This window comes from Mastigoproctus giganteus, chromosome 9, assembly GCF_048544385.1.
Source record: "Mastigoproctus giganteus isolate SK-2022 chromosome 9, ASM4854438v1, whole genome shotgun sequence".
Lineage (NCBI taxonomy): Eukaryota > Metazoa > Arthropoda > Arachnida > Uropygi > Thelyphonidae > Mastigoproctus > Mastigoproctus giganteus.
The window spans coordinates 216,387,210-216,412,891 of NC_143583.1; the positions used below are offsets into that span (position 1 = coordinate 216,387,210).

The 25,682-nt window shown below is 38.3% G+C and overlaps 1 protein-coding gene across 1 annotated transcript in view; it reads left to right on the forward strand.

Moving 5' to 3' along the window:
• The window catches only part of LOC150081122 (succinyl-CoA:3-ketoacid coenzyme A transferase 1, mitochondrial-like), a 233,504-nt gene that overhangs the window by 71,322 nt on the left and 136,500 nt on the right, over positions 1-25,682 (forward strand). Inside the window, exon 5 of the mRNA XM_090380930.1 lies at positions 16,861-16,953. Within this exon, the coding sequence (XP_090237056.1) occupies positions 16,861-16,953 (93 nt within the window). The remainder of the gene's footprint in view (positions 1-16,860; positions 16,954-25,682) is intronic.

Here is a 25,682-nt window from a genome sequence, read left to right on the forward strand (position 1 = left end):
ACATGGAACAATTTGCATATTAGACATCCAGCATTCATTGGTAAAGGGTCCAAAAAACGTTGTATAATTAAATTCAGTTTTATTTTCAAGCAGAGCTGGTATATGGACATGGCATGATACATGTGACTGGAATGTGGAATGTTTAGAATGTCTACTAAACCATAAAAAAAGTATAGAATCAATATTAATTTGCATCAAATGTAATCACAGTAATTTTTTAAAGCATTACAAAACCAAGTCCATAATACCTTAGGGGAAAATAAATGTTAGTCAATACTGTACACTATACAATGGTCACCCGTTGTATAGTGTACTGGGATAATTGGAATATAAATATTCCAGGATGACCGAAAGTCGATAATGCTCAAAATGAAAGAAAAATCTTGGAATGTGATAAAAACTTAACTTTGTTTACTCCTCAAATAGGCCTCTGAGGTTGGGTATATTCATATTACACGTTCTTAGCGTTTTTTCACCAACCTTTCATGAAATAAAATAAAATAAAATAAAATAAAATAAAACACAACAAATTCTTGATAACTATATTTACAATAACCTGTATTTACAAAATTAATATATACGTATTACAATATTAAAAGTATTAAAACACAAGATTAAAATGCATTAAAATATACTAAGTTAAAAGTGATAAAATTCCGTAGCTTTCAAAGGCTCCAGCCTTCTTCTTCAGCAGTATTCTCTATTATTCAGTACACCTTTAAATATCAGCAGGGTAATGGTAGACATCACATGTTTTCATTCTCACGTGTTCCGCTCTCTTGCATTGTGGAACCGGAAGTGGCTCGAACGGAAGTCGTACAGAACCGTTCATCCTTTTTTAGGATAATAGTCTCTAAAAGGGGGTGAATCCATACACCCCTATCCCTATTAATGTTTTTGGGACCGTAAGTGGCTCGAGAGTTTGCGGATCAGCTCTACAACCAACATTAATAGGGATAGGGGTGTACGGATTCACCCCCTTTTAGAGACTACTATCCTAAAAAAGGATGAACGGTTCCGTACGACTTCCGTTCGAGCCACTTCCGGTTCCACAATGCAAGAGAGCGGAACACGTGAGAATGAAAACATGTGATGTCTACCATTACCCTGCTGATATTTAAAGGTGTACTGAATAATAGAGAATACTGCTGAAGAAGAAGGCTGGAGCCTTTGAAAGCTACGGAATTTTATCGCTTTTAACTTAGTATATTTTAATGCATTTTAATCTTGTGTTTTAATACTTTTAATATTGTAATACGTATATATTAATTTTATTTTATTTCATGAAAGGTTGGTGAAAAAAAAAAAAACGCTAAGAACGTGTAATATTAACTTTGTTTAGGTAAATACGGTATAAAATATATAAGCTAGAGAAGATTTGACATAACTTAAAAAGCACATCTGAAAGAGCAAGGTGGATTTAAAAAAAAGCACAACTGAAAGAGCAAGCTGGGTTTAAGGACAGGATTCTCAACTATGGATCACCTTCATGTAATATCACAGCTAATGGAGAAAGCAAATGAATATAAAAAACACCATTATGCCTGGCATTTGTGGATTATGAAAAGGCATTTGACTCCATACAGCATAAGGCAATGTTTCGGGCACTAGAAACACAAGGCACTCCATATATTATGATTTTGAAGAAAATATATGAGAACGCTACCTCCTTTATTAGACTAGACAAACACAGTAGGAAATTTAAAATTGAGAAAGGAGTTCGACAAGGAGACACAATATCTCCAAAGTTGTTTACAGCTGCCCTTGAGGAAGCTTTCATAAGATTAGACTGGTCACAGAAAGGAGTTAATATGAATGGAGAGTACCTAAACCATTTACGATTTGCAGATGACATTGTGATCATATGCCATGATCCCAAAGAATTAGAGGAAAATCTTAGTCAGTTATGCAGAGTTAGTAAGGATTTTGGACTAAAGATGAATATGGCTAAAACAAAAGTAATGATAAACAAGTATGCCACAGAAAGGGATATAATCATTGAAGGAACAGTAATTGAAAAGGTGGATTCATATACTTATCTGGGACAAGTCATTAGCTGTAATAATGATAAATGGCTGGAAGTCAAGAGAAGAATAAATTTTGGATGGATAACATTCAGGAAATATAGTCACATACTAAGGAGCAATATCCCAATTTTTATCTGAAACGTAAAATAATGAACCAATGTATACTCCCCACCATGACTTATGGAAGTGAAACTTGGGCACTCACCAAAAGAATGGAAGAGAAGCTGAGAACGACACAGTGAAGAATGGAACGAATTATATTGGGAATCAGACTATTAGATAAGAAGAGAAACACATGGATTAGGCAGCAAACTCAAGTAAAGGACATTCTTATCAAAACTAAAGAACTAAAATGGCCTTGGGCAGGACACATAGCTTGAAGGCATGATGACAGATGGACTAAGAAAATAACAGAATGCTACCCAAGAGGAGCTAGAAGAAAACCTGGAAGACAACGATGGAGATGGACAGATGAAATTCATGAGTTTGTGGGTAGTGAATGGATGGCCATTGCACAAAACAGAAGGAACTGGAAAGTTGCTGGAGAGGGCTTCATCCTGCAGTGGATTGAAAATGGCTGATGATGAAAAAGCACATTAAACCCTCAATTTAAGAAAATTTCACTGACACCAGAGTGTATCTTGGTGTATTTGTGAGATGGGGAAAAGCACCCCTATGAATTTACTGTTACATTATTAAGTGCTTGCTTTATTTCTTCATTATAACCTCACTTTTAAAGATTCTAAAGAATCCTTAAAAGAGGTTTTAAGGATTCTAAATATACCAGTAACTCACCTTAGCTTCTCAGCTCCACTTCTGAAGGTTTTTTTATGGCACTACTTTGTCACAATGAATTATCTTCTACTGTATAGTATATTAACCAATAAAGTCAAGTAAATAAAAGCTTGTTTTTTTAATTGTTTATGGTTTTTAATGTTTCTAATATATACATATACAATCATATGAATACAGTATTTATGTAAACAAAGTTAAGTTTTTGTCACATTCCAAGATTTTTCTCAGCCCATTGACTCGATTTTCCCTGCAACAAGATCTAGGAAAATTGGTTCAATGGGCTGAGAAATGGCTGTTGAAGTTGAACATTGACAAATGCAAGGATCTGCACATCTACAGCCCAGAGTAACTTATCAACTGTGTAGTACTACACTCAGGGTAGTTTTTGTTTTGTTATTTGGTTTTTAGGAGCATTAGCAACTAAGGCCATATTGCTCCGGGATATGCGGTGGTCATTCCCTGACCTTTCTGCATCCTCCGTATTTGGTGGTGACGGGCTCGAACCCCGGTCTAATCCAGAAGTATGTGCTATGCACTGCTTCTCCTGCCCACCTGGCTAACTCAGGGTAGTGGAGAATGAAAAACACCTGAAGGTAATTGTACAGTCAGACATGAAATTCTCTGTGCAGTGCAGACACATGCTGCCAGGATAGCTCATCGGGTTTTGTCAATGATATACGGAAACTTTGCTAGCAGGGGTTAAGTGTTATTCCTTTGTATAAGGCCATGGTTAGGCCACATCTTGAGTACTGTATACAGGTCTGGAGGCCTCACTTTAGGAAGGATGTAGATCTGCTGGAATGGGTGCAGAGAAGGCCAACCAGATTGGTGAAGGAGACAAAAGGGTGCTCTTACCTACAAAGGCTTCAGTTCTGCAAATTGCAGCATCTGGAGACCAGGCACCTGCAGGGAGATCTGATTGGGGTGTTTAAAGCCTTGAATGGATTGAGTAAGCTGAGTGTTATGGTATTCTTCCGCTTGCTGAGACTACACACATGAGGGGAGGAATAAATATATCAAGTTGAGGAAGGATGGTTGCACGATAGATGTGGGGAAGTTTACCTTCAGCCAGCAGTGGTTGATTGTTGGAAGAGGCTTCCATCTGTTGTTATAGAAGTGGATAGGTTGAACAAATTTAAGGGAGAACTAGACAAATTCTTGGAGTATATGGTTGGGTGAACTGTGTAGGGGTTTTTTTTTTTTTTTGGGCTGGTGCTATATAAGCTTTCTTTCTTGCACCATTATTACTACTACTGCTACTACATACAGAATAACTGTTTAAATTTTCTGTTAAAATTTCTCTTGACAACAAGCATCTCCTTATTGTCGAGAGAAATCTTTTAATAGCTAGCACTTAGCATGGTTTTATGTTTACAGATGAGCTAAAGTTTTTCTTTAATAAAAAAGGACAGCCTATTGTTTTGACAATAGACTATTCCTTTTAACAGACTGAAGTTAATAATAATAATAACTCTGAGAAGAATGCTAGAATTAACAGTATAGTAGTGAAACCAAGTGGTGAAACCACCACACTACCAGGTTCACCAGCTTGGGGTTTCTAAAGGGTTAGGGAGTTTGGATGGTTTTGTTATTAAAGAGTGCAGGGTTGAGGGATTCTTTGTGAATATTGCATAAAGGTCCAGAATTTACAGTTCGCTACTGATTAACAAAAAGAATTATGACTAGAGTGAACCATTAGGCACAAAAAAGGAAAGGTGGGGATGAGATTTATGAAAATTCATCAGTCTTGTCTACAGGAAAATTACAAAATATAAACAAATACCTATAATGAATCCCATATATTTCTTTATCTGATATGGACTGATTTAGACTCCCTTGGCCCATAGAGACCACGGTTAATCCACCCTCAGATAATTGGGAGTCTGCTGTATGGTACTGACAAGCATTGAGTGTAAACAAATCCCTTCACTCTCCGCCCCTCCCTTCCATTTATGTGAGGTGAAAGCAGTAACAGTATTAGACATATGGTGCAAGGTGCAGTGAAAACAGGTTTTCACTGCACAAGCAAAAAAACAATAATAATAAAACAAATAAATAAAAATAATAAATTATTTAAACTAGCCTCCTGCACAACCCCCAGGTTGGGGGTTTTGCGGGAGGCTGGTTCCCTCCCTTGTAAAAAAAATAAAAACTCAAAAAGGAAAACTGGACGGACAAAGGGATACGACTCGGACTGGAAAAAGGAAACGAAAAATAAAGGAATAATGGACATTTTAAATATTGCAACATGGAACATAAGAGGAGGATTAAGATATAAAGAAGTCGAAATACTTAAACATTTAAAACAGAAGAAAGTAAATATAGCAGTAATAACAGAAACAAAGAAAAAATTAAAAGGTACGAAAGATTATGATATACAGTGGAGTAAATCAAAAGAAAGAGCTTGTGGAGGGGTAGCAATATTAATAGATCGGAAATGGAAAACCAAAATACAGAGCTACACATTTATAAATAATAGAATAATAACAGCAAGATTTAAATTAGACAGAGGTTATTTATGTATAATTGGAATTTATGCTCCAGAAGATGGAAAAGAGGAAGAAACAAATAAATTTTATTTAGAGTTATAAAAAGAACTAGATAAGAATATAAAAAAGGACCATGTACTTATTTTGGGAGATTATAATGCTCAGGTAGGGAATAAACCAATAAAAAATATTATGGGATGTTATGGAGAAAATAAAGTAAATGGAAATGGATATAAATTAAGAGATTTTGCAACACTTTTTTAGAAAACGTGATATACATAAATATACATGGTCGGCAAGAGATACACAATCAATAATAGTCTATATAATAGTAAACCAAAAATTATCAAAACAATGTCGAGATACTAAGGTGTTTAGAGGATATGATATTAATTCAGGTCATTTTTTTAGTGGCTTCAAAAATAGAGTTATGGGTTAAATGGAAGAAGAGAAAAGCTATTAAACAGGGGAAGGAGGAGTTGAGTTATAAAGTATATCTACTTCAAGAAGAAAGTATACAAAATTTATATGAAAAAAGGATTAAAGACGAAATAAGTAAAACATTGGAAAGAGAACAAATAGAAGAAGAATGGAATAATATACGAAATATATTTCAAAAGATAGCAAAAGAGACACTAGGACAATTCAGGCAAAACTATAAGAAGAGGGGGTAAAGATATGGAATGAAGAAATAGCTAAAGCAGTACAAGATAAATATCTTAAATATATACAAAACAAGACAAGTGAGAATGAAGAAATATATAAACAAGAACGCAATAAAACTAAAGATATAATAAGGAAGGCTAAAGCAGAGTCATGGGATAGATTTATAAGCACAATAGAACATGATGTTCATGGAAGACAAAATTTGGCATATAAAATGATGAAACACTTGAATAGCACAGAAAAAGACACTTCAAGAATAAATATAATAAAGGAAGAACAATGGAAAAAACATTATTATTATTATTATTAATATCCATATGATGCAAGGAAGCCTGAGGCTTATGCTGCACCAGGAAAAAAAAAACAGTTCCCGAGTAACCCTGAGAGAGAGAGAGAGAGAGAGAGAGAGAGAGTGTGTGTGTGTGTGTGTGTGTGTGTGTGTGTGTGTGTGTGTGTGTGTGTCAAAATTAGAAGGGAATCACCAAGAAAGAGAAGAATGATGATATCCAGCTCAGGACCCTGGGTGTGCCAAGCCCATACTCACCAGATGTGAGCCCCCGGGGTTAATTATGAAGAATTGTGGAAAGACCCAACATATCAAACAGAACAGATACAGTTAGACCCAGTTAATGATATAGATCTGACAACGAAGGAAGAATTGGAAAAGTAACTATTCAAGATGAAGTAATTATTCAAGATAGTGAAGATAATTTACAAAGAGCAGTATTTGAATTAAACCAAATAACAGAAGAATATAAAGTTAAAAAATCAATGATGAAAACTAGAACAATGGCTTTTAAAGGGAAAAATACGGTGAGAACAAAAATAGTTATAGACAATAAAATATTAGAACAAGTAAAACATTTTAAATATCTAGGATGTGATATGACATATGATGTCGAAGAAGATATGAACCAGAAATTGGCGAAATTTCAAACTATATGTGGAACAATAAAAAGAACTCTGGCTAAAAAAACAAGGAAAGAAACACAATTGAAATTTTACAAAGTAATGGCAATACTAACACTTCTTTATGGTTCGGAAACATGGATACCAAAACAAAGAGTCATTAATAGAATACAAGCTGCAGAAATGAAATTTTTAAGATATGTTAAAGGATGTACAAAATTAGATAAAATACTGAACGTAAATATTAGAAAGTAATTAAAGATTTACTCGATTAATGGAAAAATTATAGAATATAGACAAAGATGGAAAGAACATGTAGAAAGAATGGAAGATAATAGGTTCCCTAAATTAGCTTATACATATAGAGCAAAAGGAAAAAGAGACAGAGGAAGACCAAAGAAAAGATGGGCAGACCTCTTCGAGATCGGAACAGGCGGATCGCCTAATCCATGAAGGAAGATAAGATAAGAAAAATTATTTAAAAAATAAAATAAATACTTTAGCCAATTTTTGAATTTCTCCAAGCCTCAACTACCAAGCAAATTATTACAAGAGTGAACAGCTTGCTGGCTACAAGAAAATTTGTTCCACCTTGCCCAAACATCTTCCTTCATAATTTGAAATTTTAGCTTCTTCTGATTGCATTAAAACTGAAATATTTCTCCTTCATTCATATACCTTAATCAGGGTCTCCTGTGAGGTGGTTAATTGGCTGACACACATATTCAGTCTTTTTTCATACAGATGAATGCTGTGCTTTGCCAATCTCACTAGGTACTTTTTGTTTGCCTGTTAACCCTTCACACCAATTTATATTGGTGATGGGTGCACAGTCCAATGAGATGAAGGGTGCCAATATATGATTTGCATCCAGGCACTTTATATATTGACGATCTGACGATCCATTGGTATATCTCCAGTCTAATGCAATCTCTCTCTCTCTCTCTCTCTGCTGGGACAAATCCTGACAATGACACGAGGAATTTTCACGGGTCTTTATCACAACATGGCTAACTCAGCTGCCAGGACAGCCCTTGGGGCTTTTGTCAGTGTTATATTGTCAATGAATTTTGCCAGTAGTGATAAGGAGGTAATTATGATTATCCCATTTGTTTGATGTCAGCAAGGACCCCACACCTATGCAAATCACCAAGGAACTATACTTCCGTAACCTGCAAGCTTCTCACCTGACTCGGCCCCAGAAGAGCTTATTAAGCCAAAATTTCATAAAAAGTCTAAGTCAGACTTGGAATACAATAAAAAATCAAGACAGAATATATATAGATTGAAGCAGCCATCGTTTTAAAGAACACATGGCTGTCCCAAAGTGTTTCAACTGCTGCAGGTTTGGCCACACCTGCACTCAGGTGGAGTCAAACTGTAGGCACTGTGCCCAGAAGGGAAATCAGTATAAGGACTGCCCCAACAAAACCAGCAAGCCTGTCTACGCAAACTGCAAAAGCTCAAAACTTTCTCATAATCATTCAATAAGAGACAACAGTTGTCCAGTTTATCTAAGCGCAAAGCAAGCAGAACAAAGTAGAACCGATTATGGGCCTATGCCTTAAACAGTTTATTCATCCAACTTAATGCGTAGTGGGCCAAGGCAGTTCTAGAGCAGCTAAAAGTAATTGCAAATGAGGAAAATATCGACATCATGATCCTTCAAGAACCTTATACCCGTGCCAAGCAGGTGCAGGGTTACCCACTTGTATACAAAATAATTCAAGCAGATAATGAAACTCCCTGGGTGGCATTTGTAGTCAGGAACCCAGAACTCACTACCACCAAAATATCAAGTCTCTGCACTGCCCAGGATGTGCAGAGACTGCATGTCATAGGCCCCACTTGGAACCTTTTATGTGGTTTCTATATATAACAGACTGGGAGAGGATATTCTACCAACAATAAACTATCTGAAAAACATAGCGGCCCTCTTTCCCAATGAGAAAATTATCGTGAGGGGAGAGGATGTAAACTGCCGCTCTCCTGCTTGGTTTGCAGGATCTGATGACCTTAGTGGCACCCGCAATGGGCATCAATTGGAAGAGTTTATTGTTCAAGGTTTAGGCCTAGATGGATGTCAGATGAACTAATGAGGCATATGGCAGAGAAGAAAAATGCATGGGATACATACAAATTAACACGTGACACAGAAGCCTATGATAGATACAAGTTGATCTGTAACCAAGTTACAAAGGAGGTTAGGCAGGCGAAGGCAGATTACGAGAGATCCTTGGCAAGGGATGCAAAGAAAAACAGCAAAGAGTTCTTTACTTATGTAAACTCTAGAAGGAAGGGGATGAATCAGATTGGTCCACTTGATATCGATGGGTCAACTGTTGATGACCCTACTCAGGTAGCTAACAAACTAAATGAATATTTTGCATCGACATTCACACATGAGGAGTTATTCAGCGAGGGGAATGCCAGAGGTGTATTCAACTCTAGCAGTAAGCTAGAGAATCTTGTAATAACTGAGAGTAAAGTGGAGGAGAAATTGTTGAAGATAAACACAAGAAAGGCACCTGGGGTGGATGGGATCTATCCAGTTATATTAAAGGAGGCAGCAAAGGAAGTAAGCAAACCCTTAGCCATAATTATGAGAGCTTCCTTGGACTCAGGGGAGGTACCCATGGACTGGAGATGTGCAAATGTGACCCCAATTCACAAGGGAGGATCAAAGGCTGACACACATAATTATAGACCTGTGAGTTTAACTTCTGTTCCCGAAAATTTAATGGAGGCACTGGTTAAAGAAGCACTGCAGGATCATCTAGACAAGACTTCAGTTATAGCTCGGACACAGCATGGTTTTGTTAAGGGGAAGTCTTGCCTGACCAATTTGATTGGATACTATGATGCAGTCACAAAAGAACTGGATGCAGGGAATAACTTTAATATTATATACTTGGATCTTAGAAAGGCTTTTGAAACTGTTGCACATGGAAGACTGCTGCACAAATTGGAGCAGTGTGGCATTGGAGGCAAATTGCTGCTATGGATAAAGGGGTGGTTGAGGGGGAGAAGACAGAGAGTGGTAATCAATGGACACTGCTCATCGTGGACTAATGTTATTAGTGGAGTCCCTCAGGGTTCAGTATTGGGTCCTTTATTGTTCTCTGTATTTATAAATGATATTGATGATGGTATATCAAGCTTAATGTCCAAGTTTGCAGACGATACGAAGGTTGGCAGGGTTGTCAAGGACACTACTGACACTATGCTGCTGCAACAGGATCTGGAAAGGTTGAGCAGATGGGCTGAGAGGTGGCAAATGAAGTTTAACACTGACAAATGTAAAGTACTACACATGGGAAACAGCAACCCCAGAGCAACGTATCAACTCTGTGGTACAACACTGACAGTGGTAGAGAATGAAAGGGACCTGGGTGTGGTTGTGCAGGCAGATATGAAGTTCTCTGAGCAGTGCAGACGGGCTGCAAGAGTAGCTCATGGTGTATTGTCAATGTTATATAGGAATTTTTCTAACAGGGATAAGGAGGTGATTATTCCCTTGTATAAGGCAATGGTCAGGCCACACCTAGAGTACTGTATACAGGTCTGGAGGCCTCATTTCAAGAAGGATGTAGAGCTGCTGGAACGAGTACAGAGAAGAGAAACAAGATTAGTGAATGGAACAAAGGGTGCTCTTACGAAGAAAGGCTTAAGTTTTGCGAATTACAGTGTCTGGAGACTAGGTACCAGCGAGGTGATCTGATAGAGGTGTACAAAGCCTTGAATGGTTTGAGCATGCTCAATGCTGATGGGATTCTTTCTCTTGCTCAGAATAATCACCTGAGAGGGCATAAGTTCGAATTGAGGAAAGACAGATGTAGGATAGATGTGCGGAAATTTGCCTTTAGCCGGCGGGTGGTTGGTAGTGGAACAGACTTCCATCCCTTGTCGTGGAAGTTGATAGCCTAAATAAGTTTAAGGCTCAGCTGGACAGGCATTTCGAACGAACAGAGGGGTGAAGTGGAAGTGATTATTTTTTATTTATTTATTTTACTTTATTTTTTTTTTTTTTGGCTGATGCTGCATAAGCTTGCTTTCTTGCATCAAATGCCTCTACTAATGCTAATGCTAATTATTATTATTATTATTATTATTATTATTATTATTAGCCATATGGTACAAGGAAGCCTGAAGCTTATGCTGCACCAGCCAAAAAAAAAAAAAAAAAAATTCCCGAGTTACCCCCTGTGTGTGTGTGTGTGTGTGTGTGTGTGTGTGCGTGTGTGCGTGCGTGTGAGAGAGAGAAGTAGAAGGCATCACCAAGAAAGAGAAGAATGATGATATCCAGCTCAGAACCCTGGGTTTGCCAAGCCCATACTCACCAGATGTGAGCCCCCGGGGTAAATGCTAATGTTTATCTCCAATTCACAGCTTACCATATTAAATAGACCACACAGTTTGTCAACATTCTCATCCACTCTCTGGGAATCAAATATTGATATCAATATTTGACCTGGCTAGCAAACAGATGACTGGCTACATCTCTGGCTGGTGTGTCCAGGAGGCCTGGACCACCTCGGGCCACCGGGCCATAACCTTCCAAATGTCTAGAATCCAACAGCAACGATTGAATTCCAAACTCACACTGAACAGATTTAAAATAGAAAATGCTAACTAGGACAACTTCATAGCAGCTCTGGACATCTCTGTCATGCAACTTCCTGCAGGGGACTGTAACTTGCTGGGTCCAGAAGGGCACCAGAGCCATTACAAACGCCTGTACCACAACCTTTAAATGAAAAAATCTGCTCCCCAGTGCTGTTCCCTGGTGGTCCCCAGAGCAGCAGTGCCTCCGCAGAGAGGTAAATAGTAAAAGGAAAGCTTTCCAAAGAGCAAGGAGCATGGCCACAGCCAGAGGTAGAGGTCTTGAGACAACAATATAGAATAGTCAGGATCACCTATACAGCTCTAATCCACCAAAGAAAAAAGGACATCTTGGGACCATCTGGTGGCATTGACTGGGAATGTTGGCCCTTGGGGGTTGGTATATAAAATTACCACCAATAAACTCCCCAGGGGAGAGGTTTTGACAACCACTCTCACACCGCAAGGCACAATAACCACTACCTGGGAGCAGTCAATTAATAATATACTCAATAGCATTTTCCAGCCATAATTATTATATAGCATTTTCCAGCCATAACTATTCCAGCCAAATAGTAAAAGGAAAGCTTTCCAAAGAGCAAGGAGCATGGCCGCAGCCAGAGGTAGAGGTCTTGAGACAACAATATAGAATAGTCAGGATCACCTATACAGCTCTAATCCACCAAAGAAAAAAGGACATCTTGGGACCATCTGGTGGCATTGACTGGGAATGTTGGCCCTTGGGGGTTGGTATATAAAATTACCACCAATAAACTCCCCAGGGGAGAGGTTTTGACAACCACTCTCACACCGCAAGGCACAATAACCACTACCTGGGAGCAGTCAATTAATAATATACTCAATAGCATTTTCCAGCCACCAATCTCTGACTTCACACCCACACAAGCCCAACTGTATGCCTCCAATGATTGCTACACCACGCAGGAAACGAAGAGCCCGTCACCCTGGAGGGACTTCATCGAGCAGTATTGAAACTCAAGGACAGGAAATGCCCAGGTCCTGACCTTCTGGAGTCTGAGATTGTCAGAAGAGTAGCAGATTACAATACTTACTGCTGAACCTTTTCAACCACTGTCTGGAAAAAGGATCCTTTCCACGTGATTGGAAGACAGCTAATCTTCGACTTCTCCTCAAGAATCCAAATAAACTGCCACAACAGCCATTATCATACAGACCAATCACCCTCCTAACTATTCTCAGCAAATTCTTTGAGAGACTCATCTTCTTCAGAATTCACAAGTATTATACCAACACAAACCTACAGGCCAACAACCAGTATGGATTCCCTCAGGGGCACTCGACAGTAGATGCACTAAATAACCTGATAACACTTCCTTGTAATTGCAGTTAACTTCGCCGGGCGTTCAACTCACTTTGGTGGCTAAGCATCCTTGGCAGGCTCAGGCAAGCACAGATTCCTAAAAATCTCTACTCCTGCATTAAGAGCTATCTATGTGAAGATCTGTCAGTGTAGAGACTTCCTACTCCAGAGTGATCAGAAAGATCCATAGGGGGTACCCACAGGGCTCAGTTCTAGGACCAACTTTCTGGGACATGGTCCTGGATGAGTTCCTAAATCAAGACCTTGTACATGTTAAGTCCCAAGCCTATGCAGATGATTTGAACCTTTCCATTCCTGCCAGCTCAAGGGCCCAACTTGAAATTTTGGCTAACCGAGCACTCTGGCTCCTCCAGGTGTGGGCTACTCAGCACAACCTGACAATTTCAGCTGAGAAAACCTCAGCATCCTCCTGAAAGGGAACCTAAGCTCAACCAGACCACTGCAGATTAAGATCAATGGCACAACCATCAAGCACCACACCCATCTTAAATGCCTTGGTTTGATCCTGGACCACAAAACTGTCCTTCCTCCCACACCTACAGTATATCCAAAAGAAGACAAGAAATTACACAGCATTGATGGCAAGGGTCACCTGCAGGGACTGGGGTTTAAACCGAAGTACCCTAGTCCTGTTTTACAAAGCAGTATTTATTCCAGCCATCTCATATGCTGAGGGGTCTGGTATCACTGGGCAACTATTGTCACAAATCAGAAGAAATTAGCCAATATTCAAAGAGCGATACTACTTACCATCACCAGAGCCTGCTGCACTGTGAGCACTGCTGCTGTCCAAGTCCTCGCTCGAGTGCTCCCTCCATACCTTGAAATAATTAGATGTGGCATGTTCTATCATCTGTCCAAAGGAATCTCCTCTACGACCATTGAATTCACCACCAACCTGGCAATCAAGTGCAAGACAGTGAAAAGGCAATTCTTGCTCACTTGCAGCAGGCCTGGCAGGACAGATGGACGGCATCCACTAAGGGAGCAATTACAAAGAAATTCATCCCTGAAGTCATGTTCGCATTCCCAAAAGCCCCAAGCTGGTTTCCCCCCTGGCTTGTACATAATGTACCTCCTTACAGGCCATGGGTCAATACAAGAAAAATTAATGTCTGTGGACATCACAGATGATTCATGCTGCCACTGTGGCACTGACAAATCTTGGCACCATATAATGTATGACTGTCCTGACTACAAAGACTTGAGATCTATTCTGATCACAAAGATTACTAATTTGCCAAAGGACCAAGAACATATACTAATTCATACCCATGACAATTATAAATACTTCACACTTTTGTACACATTATGTCTTCTACAGATGAAGAACATTAAGGAGCCTGTTAAACCACCAACACCAATAACTTGAGACAGATTCTGGGCATCCCTCTCCAGTAGCATCAACTGCCAGCCCCTTCGAAGCTCAATTCAACTGAAATTCACTTCCTTCATCCAAGTTCCATCGGGCTGATATCTGCAATTGAATCTGTGGGCAAGATCAACCGGGACCTGACTCCAAATGCAAGACTCCAAACCCAGACATTGGAGATACCACTCAGCTTCTCTGCCACAAGCCACATTGGCAATCAAACTGAGCACTGTATGGTTTTATTTTACTCTCCTCCCTGGATGGGGGTCCCTGTCTCCTCCCCTCCTTCCCCCCTTCTGCCTGGTGAGGTACAGGCCTGCCTCACTGACTTTCTCTATCATCCCCATACCTCTATATTTCCCCTAGCCTTCAGTGTCCCCCCTACTCTGTCTAACCTGCAGTGTACACCCCACAATTTATCAATTAATAACGTCCAAATTTAAACCGCGCTTACATAAACCTCTCTCTCGGCCTTTTATATTCTAGCGTTAACCCCCTCTTTTTTTTGTTTTTTTTCACATAGGCCCTTGGCACTGAAATCTTCGGTACTAGGTGGCAGGGCCTGCCAGAGTACAAAATAAAATCTACTAGGTACCTGACCTGCCTCCCCGGGGCCAAGTGCAGTAATGGTGGGTCCCAGCAGGGGCCCAATGGCTAAATGGTCAGAAGAACAACGGAACACTACACATCCTTCCACTCCCCACACACTTTTTAAATCTCTGGCCTTCACTCTGTGAAGGCCAGAAATTTAAAACAGAGAACAGAGTGCAGAGATGGGGGAAACCGCTGGTGACATCAGACAGCTAACACACTTTATACTTTACACTTTACACTATCTCATTTGTTTAAGGGAATGGTTATGTCACATCTCAAATAGTACATACAAGTCCGCAAGCCTCATTTGTGGAAGGATGTGGATTTGTTGGAGTTGGTCTAGAGAAGAGAAACAAGATTAGTGAGTGGAATGAAAGGGTGCTCTTTTCAGGAAAGGCTTCAGTTCTGAAATTGCAGTGTTTGGAGACTAGACAACTGCAAGGAGATCTGATTGAGGTGTTTAAGGCTTTGAATGGATTGAATGAGCTTGATGCTTATGGAATTCTTCCCCTTGCTCAGATTGCACAAATGATGGAGCATTTATCATTCTTCTTCTCTTTCTTGGTGATTCTGTTCTACTTCTCTCTCTCTCTCTCTCTCTCTCTCTCTCTCTCTCTCTCTCTCTCTCTCTCTCTCTCTCTCTCTCTCTCTCTCTCTCAGGGTAACTTGGAAATTTTTTTTTGGCTGGTATAGTATAAGCCTCAGCCTTTCTTGCACCTTATGGCTAATAATAATAATAAATAATAAATTGAAATTGAGGAGGGATGGTTGTGGGTCAGATGTGTTTTTGCTGATTTCAGCCAGAGGGTGGTTGATTGTTGTAACAAACTCCAATTTGGATAGTTTGAATAAATTCAGGGAAGAACTAGACAAGCTATTAGAGAGGATGGACAGGAGGTGATATTGGAAGTGTTGGCTTTTCTTTTAAATTTTTTTTTGCTGATGCTGTTTATAAGCTTGCTTTTTTGCTTCATTTGACAGTATTAATACAGCTATAAGGAAGGCACAGTGGATTGAAATAAATTGTTACAACAGGAATCCATATTCCCAGTTAGGATTTTCTAAAGGGAAGGGAAGAGGAGGGGTTTCTTAACATTGTTCTTGGTTTTGAAACAGATTCTGAGGCAGTACAACATATTCATATGGGTGGTGGTGGCCAATGTAATGTTCAGTGTGTTTAGTGTGAAATAAGAACTAAGAAAATAAAAAAATGTATGAGTAGCTAATAGGCCAAGTGACTATGATAAATAATGAAAGACTATACACACAAATAGGTAGTTGAGTAAATCAGAATGTCTTATTATAGTGAATTTTTAATTTTAATTGCCTGGAATTTGTGGATCGATCACTCACATATTATAAGAATATCACTGGATTTTCTGGATGAATAGTTTTCTATACTAACATATTAGAAAGCAACAAGAGATGAAAATACTCTGCATTTTGATTATTCGTAGTGCCCCTTCATGCATTAAGGATTTCATTTATGGATCCACTAGATGTCATGGGGGGGTTCATGGGGATTCAGTAGAGCCCGCTGCAAATAAATCTGTTCCTAAACCCAGAATTATTCACATTATTGCCTATGCAGAGATGATACCACACAAATGACTTCAGCAGATTGTACAGTGATCTTTGGGAACCACCTTAAGGGAAAAATATATTCGTATGTCCCTTCTGTACATGAAGATTTCAAATTCTGCATCCCCAGTGTCAGAGCAAGACCATGGTTCTGATAATCCTATGCATGCATTTGATGACTTGACTGATACTTTAATTCATAAAATTTATATACTATGATCCTAGCATTGTTTCGTGTGTGTGTGTGTGTGTGTGTGTGTGTGTGTGTGTGTGTGTGTGTGTGTGTGTGTGTGTGTGTGTGTGTGTGTGTGTGAGAGAGAGAGAGAGAGAGAGAGAGAGAGAGAGAGAGAGAGAGAGAGAGAGATAACTTGATTGGGAACTGTATTAGCTGGTGATTTCAATTTAATTTATAAAGTTTGTTGTGGCAATATTTCACTTGATAAAATTTTTAATATATTTCAGATTAAGTGTGTGGTGGCATCTTATGTTGGAGAAAATTCCCTTTTTGAGAAACTTTATTTTTCTGGAGAGCTGGAAGTTGAGTTTGTTCCTCAGGTAAGATACCTAAGGTCATTTTTACAGCAACAACGACAAATAATATTTTGTAGAATTGTGAAAGATGATGTATTGGCAAATGATGCATAGAAGCAAGCTTATACAGCATCAGCCAAAAAATAAATATAAAATAAAATAAAAATAAGCAAACAAAAAAAAAAAAAACACTTCCCACATCATCCATCCCCTCTAATAATATATCTAATTCCTCCTTAAATTTATTCAAATTGCCTACTTCCACAACACCAGATGGAAGGTTGTTTCAACCATCAGGTATAGTCTGACTGAAAGCAAACTTAGAAATTGTCTTGGCTTTTCCAGTATGTGTTGGATTATGATATCTTTGTTTCTAACCAACTGTAGATAAAGATGGCAACATGAAAAATAGCTTTGAAAATTTAAGGAGAATCTGCACACCTTTTATCCTCAGTTTTTTTTATTTGGGCAAAATTGTACGAATTAATTGTAGAAATTCCCTAGAATTCAGATCTGGAAGTGTTATGTATTAATGGAATATTGCTGTGTAAAAAGTGTATCATTTTTTAATGCTGCATATTAGACAATGACATGTATGGGATACTTATTAGCAATGTGATGAATTAATCCTGAATGAAGTGTTTGGGAAACTCACTTGTGAACGGGTTGACATGGTGTATTTAATTCTGCTGCAGTTTGGGAGAGTTTGTCAGCTACTAGTTAATGGTGTAGAAAAATAATTTATCATTAATTGCAGATTGAATATCTTTAGCTAAAATTTATGTGCTTACAAGAAAAATGGATGCTGCTAGCTATCAACATCAAAAATTAAGTGATATATAGGAGAAAATGAAACTCCTTAATGGAGAACTGAATGCTTTTATGTGATATTTTCAACAATAATAGATTCTCTTGGATTTGGTATGAGAAAGTACATCTAGTCACTGCCAGCCCTGCCAAATAGCAGCCTCCATTTTATTGCTATTAATCCCCTGATATTGCTGCATGGCTGTCTAATGTTTCTAGATATAAATTAAGATCAAGGCCTAATCTGTCCAGGCTGACACTGTTACTAATCCAATGTCCTACCTCAAGTGCATGATGTGGAGATGGGGAGAACCCCTGGTGCCATTAGACACGAAAACACTTTACACTTGCATGATATAGCATTACCGGACATATAATAGGGTTCATGAACATTGCCATTGTAGATACAGTACATAAATACATTCAGCAGTGAAAGTGTTAGTAAGCTTCATGAAAGTATAAATTAATGTTCTCCAGCATACTGTCTGCAGGACACCTGCAGGACACCTGAAGTCAAACACACTGGAAAAGTGTTACACTTCTCATACAACTGTTATTTCTTCAAAAGAGGCTAGGAAGGCCAAGGCAGAGTATGAGAAAGCAGTTGACAAGGGAACAAAGAATGGGGACAAGGAGATTTTTTTATGTATGTGAATAAAAAGAAGTAGAAGAATCAGATTAGTAATTTGGACCCTTATGAACTGGGTGTTGGACAGATAACCCAGCTGATTTTGCTGATGAATTGAAGTACTTTACCTCAGTATTTACTGATGAAAGACCATTTATGCTGAGGAGAGGCTGTGCAAATGAAGCTAAGCCATGTGAAATTAGCAATGTCAAAATTACAGATGACTGTTTATTAGAAATACTTTTGAACCTAAAGGCAAGTAAGGCTCCTGGAGTTGATAGCATATACCCAATAGTTTTGAGAGAAGCAGCCAGAGTGTAATTGAACCATTGAGATTAATTATGAAGGCATTTTTACACTCAAGACACAATCCTTTGGATTAGAGAAATGCCAGTGTATTGCAATACATAAAGGTGGTTCCAGGAGTGAAGTTGGTAACTACACGCTGGTTAGTCTGACTTCAGTGGTACAGAAAATCTTTGAGACAATGATGAAGAATGCAATCCATGGACATTTAGACAGAAGTCATATTCTGAAGAACACACAACATGGTTTCGTTAAGGAAAATCATGTTTAACTAATCTGCTAAGCTACTTTAGCATTAGTAGAGGCATATCTCTCTCTCTCTCTCTCTCTCTCTCTCTCTCTCTCTCTCTCTCTCTCTCTCTCTCTCTCAGGGTAATTCATAATTTTTTTTTTTGGCTGGTGCAGCATAAGCCTCAGGCTTCCTTGCACCATATAGCTAATAATAGTATGATGCAAGAAAGCAATATTATACAGCATCAGCCAAAAAAAACCCTTCTCGATTCACCCATCCATTTTCTCCAAATGCATGTCTAGTTTTTCCTTGAATTTATTTAAGCTGTCAACTTCTACAATGACAGATGGAAGTTTATTCCAGCAATCAACCTCATGCTGGCTAAAGGAAATTTCTGCATGTCTATTGTACAACTGTCTTTCCTCAGTTTGAATTTAGGTCGCCTCAGGCAATTAATCTGGGCAAGAAGAAGAATTCCATCAGCATTGAGTCTGCTCAATCCACTCAAGGCCTAATACACCTCAGTCAGATCACCTTGCAGGTGGCGCCTCCGTAGGCAGGTGGGCAGGAGCGGCAGTGCGTAGCACACACTTCTTGATTAGACTGGGATTCGAGCCTGTGACCACCAAGTACGGAAGATGCGGAAAGGTCAGGGAATGACCACCGCATATCCTCGGAGCAATATGGCCTTAGTTGCTAATGCTCCTAAAAACCAAATAACAACAACAACAACCTTGCAGGTGCGTAGTCTCTAGATGCTGCAATTTGCAGAACTTAAGCCTTTCTTCGTAAGAGCACCCCTTTGTCCCCCTCACCAATCTCGTGTTGCTCTTCTCTGTGCTTGTTCCAGCAGCTCTACATCCTTCCTAAAATGAGTCCTCCAGACCTGTATACAGAACTCAAGGTGTGGCCTGACCATTGCTTATACAAGGGGATAATCATCTCCTTATCCCTGATAAAAAGATTCGGCGAAGGTAAAGAAAGCCTGCACGAGAAGCACACAAAAGTTCGATGAAATTTTCCGGTAAAAGTACTTTGCCGTAACAGCATTTGTATTGTTGCTCGCTCGATAAACAGACAGTGGGTGTTATCGGTCAGGAGTAGAAATTGAAACCCTCCCAAAGTGGAGGGGGTAACCTGACCTTTTTTCTTTAGAATCACTGGTGAATTAGTGGATAAATCGTTTATTAAGAAAAGAAAAAAAAGGAAAAGGAATCCCACACGAGAAGCACAATGATTTTCGAAAAAGTTTACCGGTGAAACTACATTATGAATATTTTTTACGACGCCAGAACTTCCAATATGACTCTGTTCATGATTCAATTAGTGATTATAAAGAAAAAAGGTCAGGTTACCCCCCTCCACTTCGGGAGGGTTTCAATCTCCCGTGGGATTCAACTTCTACTCCAGACCGATAACACCCACCATCTGTTTATCGAGCGAGCAACAATACAAATGCCGTTATGGCAAAGTACTTTTACCGGAAAATTTCATCGAACTTTTTCGTGCTTCTCGTGCAGGCTTTCTTTACCTTAGCCAAAAATTCCTGTATATCATCAACAGACATCATGAGCTACTCTTGCAGACAGTCTGCACAACTCAGAAAACTTCATATCTGACTGCACAATTATCCCCAAGTCCTTTTCATTCTCTACCACCCTGAGTGTAGTTGATACATTACACTGGGGTTACTGCTACCCATATTCAGTATTTACATTTGTCAATGTTAAACTTCAGTTGCCACCTCTCAGCCCATCTGCTCAACTTTTATAGGTCCTGTTGCAGTAGCATACTGTCATTAGCATTAGTAACAACCCTTCCAACCTTTGTATTGTCTGCAAACTTAGACATTAAGCCTGATATACCTTCATCAGTATCATTAATAAATACAGAAACAAATAATGGATCGAAAATGAACCCTGGGAAAATCCACTAATAACATTAGTCCAAGAACAGCAGTGTCTATTGATTACCAATTTCTGTCTTCTCCCACTCAACCATCTCTTTATTCATAGCAGCAACTTGCCCTTAACGCCACACTGCTCCAATTCATGCAGCAGTCTTCCATGTGCAACAGTATCAAAAGCCTTCCTGAGATCGTATATGATATCAAAATTATTCTTTGCATCCAGTTTCTTTGTGACCACATCATAGTATCAAATCAGATTGGTCAGACAAGACTTCCCCTTAACAAACCCATGCTGTGTCCAAACTATAATTGAAATCTTGTCTAGATGATCCTGCAGTGCTTCTTTAACCAGTGCCTCCATTAATTTTCGGGAACAGAAGTTAATCTAATAGGTCTGTAATTACCCGTGTCACCCTTTCATCCTCCTTTGTGAATTGAGGTCACAAATTGCACATCTCCAGTCCATGGGTACTTCCCCTGAGTCCAAGGAAGCTTTTATAATCATGGCTAAGAGTTTGCTTATTTCCTTTGCTGCCTCACTTAATATAACTGGATAGGTCCCATCCCCCCAGGTGCCTTTATGTTTATTTTCAACAATTTTTGCTCCACTTTGGTCTCAGTTATTACAAAATAATTTAGTTCACTGCCAGATTTTAATACACCTGTGGCATTCCCCTCCCTGAATAACTCCTCATGTGTAAATGATGATGCAAAATACTCATTCAGTTTGTTAGCTACCTGAGCAGGATCATCAATAGTTGAACCATCGATATCCAGTGGACCAATCTGATTCATCCCCTTCCTTCTAGAGTTTACATAGGTAAAGAACTCTTTGCTGTTTTTCTTTGCATCTTTTGTCAAATATTTTTTGTAATCTGCCTTTGCCTGCCTAACCTCCTTTGTGACTTCGTTATAGACCAGCTTATATCTATCTTAGGCTTCCATGTCACCCATTAATTTATATGTATCCCATGCATTTTTCTTCTCTGCCACATGTCTCATTAGTTCATCTGACATCCATTTAGGCCTAAACCTTGAACAATATTTCTTAGTTGGTATGTGAAGCCTAGTAGCTTCCAAGATTAATTCTTTGAATGCTTCCTATTTTGAATTTGCTGTTGGTAACATCATCAGTTGGTTCCACTGTATAGAATTTAAAAACTGTCTCAGACCACCATAGTCACTTTTACAAAAGCAAAAATCCTTCCTTTTACCCCTGATGGTAGTTACCTCTTTGAGTAAATCCCACATCAGCAATGTGATCACTGCCACCTAGTGGTCCCTTTATCTGCAGATTCTTAATGCATGAAGAATCACTACTGATAATCTGATGAAGTGTATTACTCCATCTGGTTGCCTCCTGAACATGCTGCTGTAGAAAACAGTCATCCAATAAATCAACAAAAACCTTGCTAGTTATGAGTGACCAATCCTCAAGTTCCAGAAATTAAAATTTTGACACAGTTACTCATGAGCTAGGTGTAGGGAACAATTTTAACACAGTTTATTTGAATTTTAGCACTCAGTCTCTCATGACAGGTTACTGCATAAGCTTGAATATTTTGGGATTACTGCAGGGCAGAAGGCAGAGGGATGTCATTAATGGATGTTCTTTGAATTGGTGTAATATCAGAAGTGGGATCTTTTTTGAGAGCTTGGCAACCCCAAGGATTGGTTCTTGGATCACTGTTGTTTCTGCTTTTCATATACATTATCGATGAAGGGATAATTGGCATGATGTCAAAGTTTGCAGATGACATAAAGACTTGAGAAAGTCTAATGATCAGTGCCAAGCAGCATTCCTTCAGGAATGGTCAGAAAGTTGCAGCTATGTTTTAATGCAGCAAAATGCAAGGTCTCACACTTGGGAAATAGCAACCCCAAAATAAGTAGGGTTGAATTTAAAAAAAAAAAAAAATTGGGGGGGGGAAGAAAAAAGGGATATGGACAGATATTAAGTTTTGTGAGCAGTGGAATGACCAGAAAAGTCCATGGTGTCCTGTTAATGATTTATCAAACAATATCCTTTTAGAGATAGGAAGGTCATAATTCCATGGTACAAGGCAATTGTAAGACTGCATTTGCAATACTGTGTCCAAGTTTGGACACCTCATCTATAAAAAGACATTTAGCTTCTTGAAAGGATCCAAAGACAGACATGCATTGTGAGATTGGCAGAACTGCAGCTGTATGAGGAAAGACTTCGATTATGTGGGCTACAAAGCTTGGCAACCATGCACCTTAGAGAGGACCTTATTGAGGTTTATAAGGCTCTGAGTGGGGTTAGTAAAATGAATGAAGGCAGAATTTTCACTGTTATAAATAATTCCAGAAATAGTGATGATAAATTCAAATTACAGGGAAAGAGGTTTAGACTTGATTGTACAAGTTTTCTTTCAGCCAGCAAGATGTTGATTACTGGAACAAGTTGCATTTTCAGGTAGTTGAGGCTGACAGTTTGAAGAAATTCAAAGGTCAGCTGGTACTTACGTGAGGAGGGAAAAGCATAATTTGTATTTTCTTAACTACTTTTTTTTTTTGGCTGGCAGCAAATGTCTGGGGCTAATACCAATTCTAAAAAAGTAGAGTTTTATGCCTCACCAGAGTATGGTGAGGCCTGGACATCTTCTTTAAGAGTCTAGCCATTTTAAGAAGATGTCCTTACATATTTATGAATAACAGGTACCACAAAATGGGCCGTATTGGTCACAGACTGGTTGCCATCCCCAAGGATGGCAACCAATTCATAATTGTACTGTGTTCAAAAAAATTAGTGATTGCATAGCCAAAATTTCCTCATGATATAATATTTAACTTGGATTCATTAAAGTAGATCTATATGCCTTTAAAAATATGATTATAACCCCCTTCCCCCCAACCAAACAAGCAATGCCCCTTCCACAGCAATGATGGCATGGAAATTGTAGATTTTACATAGTGCAAATAAAATGGAGACCATTTTATTTGCAAATGAAGGTAACAAGAACAAAAATTATTTTAAAAAATGTGTTCAGTTATATTTAAATCAGACCCCATTTTTCATAGTTTGCCAGAAGATCACAGGTGGAACTTCTGGCAAGCTATGAAAAATTACCAGTAAATTGTCTCTTGTGAGGATGAAGAAAACTTTTTATTTTTTGAAGTTTTGTATTCAAGTACAGTAAGAGTAGCTTTTTTTTTTTTTTTTTTTTTTTGATGCTGCATTACTACTCCTGTTGTACATTTTCATGAATGTAGCTGGTGTTAGCTCTCATCTACTTTCACTAATGATGATTATCAGCTGAGGTCTCCTGTTCTGGCTGCAGTTCAAAAAGAAAATGATATACTTTGCCAAAGATCTGTGCATTTTATTGGTGGAGAAAAAAATAGGTAACCTGACCTTTAGAACATTTTTGGAACTATTACTACTTTAATATCAGGTAAAATAAATAATAAAAATGTTGAATCTTGTATGAAAATGAAGGTCCACGATTTACTAATAGCAATAAAATTAGTGGTCTGGCTATGGAAATACTAGTGAGTAATGCATTGCTAATTAGAATATGATCCATAGAAACACTTTGTTCAAGTTTGTTTTTTTTTTTATAAATGTCATTTAGTAATAACAGAAACAGGCTATATAAAGATTCCAGCTATCTTCATATTTTTAAGAATGGAGTTATTAAGAATCTCAGATTAAAATTTAAAATTGGGTTGTTAAGAATTTCAGATTAAAAACAACACTCTTTGCAACTTTCCATGTCTCTCCATTTTTCCCCTTCCATATATAAAACTTACAGTTCTTAAGGTTTATAAACAGATTGCTGTCAAAGGCATATCTGAGCCTGTGACTATAATTCCTCTAATTGATCCCAGCCCTTTTATCCATGAATTCTGATATATTTTGGTGAATATCTTTGCCCCAGTAAGTTCAGTCATGTTAATTCACAGGATTTCAAGTTTACATACAGTGATAAGATTAAATTGTTCAGTTTAAGTTTATCTTTGTAGAAGTTAGGATGCTAGAAATAGCATAATTAATTTTGAAATATTGTGTGTTAGCAGTGGTTGGAATTTTTGAAATTAAGTTTTTTTCACTAGTTTCATTATTTGTGTATGACTAGATGATGTGAAATAGGAGGCTGGACTTTGTTTGATGTAGGAATTAATTAAACTTTTAGGTATTGCCCATATACTACTACAACGTGAAGAATATATTCAGCTCATTGGCATAATGTGGCCTTGGAAAGTGTCTCCCCCCTATATACATACACCACTCAGACTCCTTTCAGTCACAGCTGGCAGAGTAGAGTCAATAAGATTATATAGTAACTGATCTGAATATTTCATAGATAGGGTATTATCCTATGAGGTATTCAGATCAGCTACACTAGGTTGGATCTGGTGATGGATTTACTGGCTTGTAAAAAGAAAAAAAAATTTTACCTTTGCACTCTCACTCAGAATTTAAGGCATTGATCCTGCCATAATACCATCAAAAGTTGACTTGTTCTACATAATAGTAGAGATGGGGCAATGCTGGATCTTTTTTTTTGAAGAGATCAAATATAGTTTTTTCCACATCATCTCCATTAAGTTAAGTGATGGAATAATTGAAAATGATGATATTATCATTTACTACACCTTGTTTTCTCTTTACATTGATTTGCACCTTGGTGATCTTCTTCAACATACCAGGCATAGTATACTTCTACCTTGCGCATTTGATCTGCTCATAGTTACTAAGGCTTTCCTACAAATGTGAAGGTGTAAGCAGATTTTGTTGCAGAACAGTTGGCTTTGAAATTTGACAAACTTGACTCATATGATGGCTAAATATCAGCTTGTTACATAAGTTCACAGGATAAATGCACAGGATCCCAAATAAGAAA